General features: G+C 36.5%; 1 protein-coding gene across 3 annotated transcripts in view; it reads left to right on the forward strand.

Annotated features, from left to right (window-relative positions):
• The window catches only part of LOC107665902 (latent-transforming growth factor beta-binding protein 3-like), a 56986-nt gene that overhangs the window by 27448 nt on the left and 23387 nt on the right, over positions 1-6151 (forward strand). For 2 of the 3 annotated variants that reach the window (XM_016456967.1, XM_016456965.1), the window contains exons 7-10: positions 4349-4468; positions 4541-4720; positions 5260-5373; positions 5476-5489. In XM_016456967.1, the coding sequence (XP_016312453.1) occupies positions 4349-4468; positions 4541-4720; positions 5260-5373; positions 5476-5489 (428 nt within the window). The remainder of the gene's footprint in view (positions 1-4348; positions 4469-4540; positions 4721-5259; positions 5374-5475; positions 5490-6151) is intronic. The other variant, XM_016456966.1, reaches the window with a different exon arrangement.

Consider the following 6151-nt stretch of genomic DNA (forward strand, 5'->3'; position numbering starts at 1 on the left):
TTTTTTGACAGCCGATGCCGATATCTTGGAAAGCAGGGTGGCCGATGGCCGATATAAAGCCGATATAGTTTTATTTATTTTAATTAATATTTAAGAAATTTTAAATCATTTGAAAATGGATTAAAAAATAAATGTGTTAAATAAACATACTTATACTTTAGATGACAAAGTATTTTTCACAAATAAATATTTAATAAAAAAATATAATAAAAAAGGAAGTAAACACTGTAACCAACAGGGCACTCAGTATTCTGGGAAGTTTGTGTGCATTGGGAATCATATTTTTTCAAATAAAGCCAAGGTAACACTCATTTTACATACAGCACACAGTGGAAATGACATAAATATGGCAGTGGGCAAATGCATAAAGCGCAGCATAATTTGAAATCACGAGTTTAAAGTTTGTCGATCGCGCATCTCCAGTGAAGCTGAACTCTCCTGTCAGCATTCAATTCACACGGACCGACCGTCACGCAGAGAACACGCGATCATGCAGGATACAAATGCACACTTCACAAGATCTCACAACTGGAACCGAATAAGTTTGCAAGGTTTGTGAAATTAAATGTTCATTAGTCAATCAAAGATTTGTTTAAATTATATAAATGCGTATTTGCTGAATGCTGACGGAAAACAAGTAAGTATTATAATGTTTGCCTTTCTGTTACTAATAATATAAAAGCAATAGTTATGATACTTTTTGTATACATTTTAATTCCTTTGTTTAACTGTTCTATCTGATTATTAGACAGACTTCTATCCGTATTAGACAGAACTATTAACGACAACAGCGAACAAGAGGGAGAATGTGAGCACTATGTGCTCAGGCACTGCCATTCTCAGCGCCGTCAAAATAAAAGTCCAGCGCACCGTCAAAATAAAACGGAAGAGCTACTTGAACACATCGGCCAAACAGGAAAACTTGTCGGCCGATGCCAATATTTAAAAAATGCCAAATATCAGACGATATATCAGCCATGGCGAAATATCGGTCGACCACTAATTCTGAATAATAAATATATTTCCCCACTAACCTGCTGAGGTCCTGCGTTTGTCTTCACATTTTTCTCTTACTGATCATATTTTATACCTGTTGAATTCACAGTTTTAAATGAATTTGACTGATAAACACACTTACGAAAAATAACCATGGTTAAAGTGTAGTAACCATTTTTTTTTGTTTGTTTGCAGTTTACCATTTGTATAACCAAATTTAAACACCATGGTTAAACTATGGTTAGTGTAGCAAAACCCGGGTTTATTTGTGGTTTATTATGGTACAATTGCAATTTTTTGGTTTTATTTGTAGTAAAACCATGGCTAATTTTTGTAAGAGCATTATTGCTTGTGTGCGTTGGTGCTCCTATTCCAATGGTTAAAATGGTTGAATAAATGTGTGGTAACTGCCTTAAAGAAATTTAATGATGTTAAATATTTAAATAATTTTTAACAGTTATGTGTTGACAGTGTGACTACTTTGAATATTCATATTTTGGCATTGCATACATTGAAATGATTGTGAATGAAAAATTACACAGACTGGCGACATATTTACATAGGTTACATATTTTAAACATATTAAATACAGATAAATAAAGGTTCATTCTACTTATTCATCAGATCTCACATACACTGCTGCGTCGCGCTTTCTAGTTTAGAGCACTGACACCATGTGGTGAAACAGTCACATATGTTTACCAGCCACTGCTTTTTCAGATCGGCTTATTTTGGATTAAAACTTCACGTTCTGTTGAGTTTGGAAAATTCTGCACACAGTAATCATCAGAATATCTCTTCTCCTGTTTCTGAAAATGTCCAGATTTTGAAATCATCCCGTGGACTCTCATTTTAATAGGCAACTAGATGATTACGGCACACTGAAAATATACATAACTGGAAATAACTGAGCCGTATTATTTAAAAACGGAAGTGCGTCACGAGGCTCAGTGCAAGTAGACCATTGATGTGTAGAAAGTGGAGTTTATGATAACTACCATTTGGGCCATTTAGAAACCTCAATTATAAGTCATACTAGATAACATTTTGAAGCTACTCAGTCACATGATCTAATTATTATCTTAGTATTATATAAAAATAACATAGTAATTGTTATAACAATAAAAAATTCAGATGTATTTAAAGGGGACATTGGATGCAAAATTCATTTTTACATGGTGTTTGCATATAAATGTGTCAAGTTAGCAGTGTGGACACAACCACCCTACAATGATTAAAAATCCATATCTGCCAAAAACCTAAACAGTCTCAATAATCAAGCCGTTTTGATTTTCTAAGCAATATGACGTCATACTGCTTAGACCCCACCCACGACCGCTGACAGACTGTCCTGTATTAGCATATTCCCGCCCTCAGCCAGTTGTACGATGTCTGCCATTTTCTCCACGCTCGAGCAGCTGTAGCGACAACAATGTCTCGTAAGCAATGCAGGTGTTTTGTAGTTGGATGTAAAAGTGAATATAAGTCTTCATTTTCTCCCGACATCAGAGCCACTGAGGTCACAGTGGATTATTTTTGTTTTTGATGGTAACGTGCCACAGAATACACAAAAAACAGAAGAGAGGGGTGGGGTGAGCAGAGCTCATTTTCATTTAAAGAGACATGCATTGAACATTGGGTCGCTGTGAACAGAGCTGTTCTTGACAAGGTGAAAATGGTGTTGTTTTACACGACCATTGATGAATTTTAACCAAAGTATTGCAGACATTTCATGAAGACCTTAAAGAATCATACCAACTTGTGGAAAATGGGCATCCAGTGTCCCCTTTAAAGCTACATCAACTCCCTCTATGGTCCCCTATGGTAGAAACGTTGTGACAGTATTTCCTACACACCTACAGAAATCTGCAATTAGTCTGGTAAAAGATTTGAAGTTGCTGTGTTAAAAAGGATTTTATCCTAGAAATGCAAGTAATAGTAGGGCAGTCCTGATATCCATTCCAGATACAGAAGTCAAGGACTTTCTGCCAGTACGGAGACAGTTTGGATTGCTGTGGTATATAGACCTGCATAGTTTCAAAATCAGAATAATAGCAGAAGGAACATAAAATATCAGATAATTCAGTGATAAGCTCCATTTATGATCCCATTGAGGGAGATGCTCAGTTGGGATGAGGCAAGTGAATAAATTGTACACTAGCAAAATGACTAACAACATCTGTCAGGTTTTAGTACAAGCAGATGCTTCAGACATTTGATATACTGTAGGTGCCCTCTTCAGTGGAAACATTTCTTAGATTTAGGAGAAATCAGAAGAAATGAAAGGTGAACAATACAATCAGAGCAAATTGAACAAGATGTAGAATTTAAGATGAAGACAACAGCTGTTCACAAACTGCATACTGTTTTGGGTGTTATCTGCTAAAACAAGCTTTTGCTTGAATGTTACAAATGGAAATACCCATTGAGTATGAGAATAGATATTATTCAGCTTCAGTGTAATCCAGATAAACAGAGAGCTACACAGTTTAGCTCCCAGACTGAATGCATGAGAACACTATATATAAAGTTGTGGTCCAAAGGAAAATCAAATGAATTTTTGACATCATTGGGAACATTAAACCCTGGCTGAGGTGTTGGACACACTAATCAGTACTGAAAGAAAAGGTCTGTGTTGTAGCCTTTCCATATCGAGTCTTTTCAAATGAGGCTGAGGCCATTATCACTGGCCATGCATTACAAATAAGTCAGAAAACTCTAAATCATCTACTTGATGTAAAAACCTGCCTTTATGGTTTCATAGAAAAGTTAGTGAATAGCACTGGATAAACTGCAGGTACCAATATACAATAGATTATTATTATATATATAGAGTACTCCTGCTTCTCAATTGAAAGAAGTTACAAAAATAAAAAAGAAACCATTTCTGGCATCACTATTTTCATTGTTAGTAATTCAGGTTCAGAAATTCTTAGATGATGGAAAACCCATCAGCACCATCTCTGACTGCAATAGTTACTTAACAGCCTTAACAATGGCAGCTGGAGAATCAGTTACAAAACTATCTTTGACAAGAAGAAGAGACTTGAGAGCTTTCTCTTTGACATGAAATTTCTCAGCTAGTTTACCTTGATTTAATTGAATTTGAATTCTTTGAAGGGTAGTCTTTTGACCATTGTAGGCAATGTTAGGCAATCTTGAATCTTACCCATGAACATAATCCGAACACTCACCCTGATCCTAAGCCGATTTCCTCTATTCTAGTACATTTTACTCATGGCTTGTACGGGACCAAAAAAAAAAAACTCCTCAATTTACTTTGGACATATTTTTATGAACTTATCACAAATACTAATGATTCTTTTGCATCTTTTTCCTTTCTCTGCCTTAGACATAAATGAATGTATGATGCAGGGGCTGTGTCAGAATGGAGAATGTTTAAACACACAGGGAAGTTTCCGCTGCACTTGCAAACCTGGTTATGTACTGGCAGAAAGGACACGCTGTGTTGGTAAGACATAAATATGTGTGCAAACTCACATGTAACACAAATATACAGTATGCTCAACAAACCATCATAAAGATCTTTTTACTCTCTTAGCATCAACAGCAACTGTCGAGCAGGGGCTCTGTTATCGGATGGTTACGGAAACAGGGAAATGTGAGCATGCTCTTCCAACACGCCTTTCCCAGGAGATATGCTGTTGCACTGTGGGTAAAGCATGGGGAAGCAACTGCGAGAGGTGCCCTCAGGATGGGACAGGTGAGTGTGCCTTATGAGTGGAGATATGCACCATTCAGAATTGATTAGAGAATGTCTTTTAATTTCTAATTCAGTTCTTGAATTTGAAATACATTTTTTAAACTGTCATTTTAAACTAGAAAACTAGAAAAGTATTTTTAAAAAGCCTTGTTTGGACGTTTTGGAAAATGTTTTAAACTTTGATGTTTAAATATTTAAGAGATGTTTGAAATGCTACCTATAGACGTTTTGTATTAACGTTTGTGGATCAGGGTGGAAGAACACTTAATTTCCCAGAATTCATTACCTGTGTTGAATTTCTTATCATTTTAATCCAGTAAATTCCTCCTCTTGTCATTCCAATTCATATTCCTTTGTGCCAGTTGCATTCAAATTCTAGCTCATGAATTGAAATGGAGGCAATTCTTCAATTCTGATTTTTTTCCCATCCTGTTGTGAACATGTTTCTGTATCTTTAGAGAAGTTTTTGAATCTTTGACTAATTAATCTTTGGCTTTTCTCTCTCTAATGCTTCCTTCTTTCTCATTCTGTCTCTCTAGCTTCCTTTAATAAGATCTGTCCAGCAGGGAAGGGAATGTCTTTCCTGACCTATCATGGCACTCTGTCCATTCAGCCCTTCTTGACCAATATTGAACGCATTAATCCTGACACTGGTACAGATATTTGAATCAATTCTGAGATGAAGATTATTTAAGCTTGATTGCTATGTTTTTTATTGACTGATTGTTGATTGTATCTTTGTGTTTGCATTCCAGAGGTCAAGCCTCCGGTAAGATTCTGGTTTTATGCCTGAACTATCAATGGAGAGAAGAACAGAAATCAAAAGTCATCTTTGACAGAAATCTCACAGTCACAGTTTTAATAAATAGAATTAAAGGGGTCATATGATGCTATTTTAAAGATCATTATTTTGTGTATTTGGTGTAACAGAACATGTTGACATGCTTTAATGTTCAAAAAACACATTATTTTTCAAATACTGTACATTATTGTAGTTCCTCTATGCCCCGCCTCTCTCAAACCAGTCGTTTGCTACAAAGCCCCCCTTCCAACAAGCACAGTCTGCTCTGACTGGCCAGATGACCCAGTGCATTGTGATTGGCCGATCACCACAAGCACGCGTCGGAAATGTAATGCCCCTTTCCATAATCGCGAGCTTCAGCTTTCAGCATAAATGTAAAGACAGTACATAATGTCCTTAGTTTTACCATCAGTTCAAGCCCAAAAGGGGAACAGAGTCACGTGACAGACACAGTGATGATGCAGTACACAAGCCGCGTTAAGACAGCTGACGTGCTATGATTTCTGACAGACAGTTCACTCTCCTGTGATGTGACCCTGTTCCCCTCACACACACACACACACACGACGCATTACTCTGCGCTGCGCAAAACTCTGCATTTGAACAGTCAATAGCAAATACTTAAACTA

This window comes from Sinocyclocheilus anshuiensis, unplaced genomic scaffold (genome assembly GCF_001515605.1).
Source record: "Sinocyclocheilus anshuiensis isolate Anshui unplaced genomic scaffold, SAMN03320099.WGS_v1.1 scaffold1112, whole genome shotgun sequence".
Lineage (NCBI taxonomy): Eukaryota > Metazoa > Chordata > Actinopteri > Cypriniformes > Cyprinidae > Sinocyclocheilus > Sinocyclocheilus anshuiensis.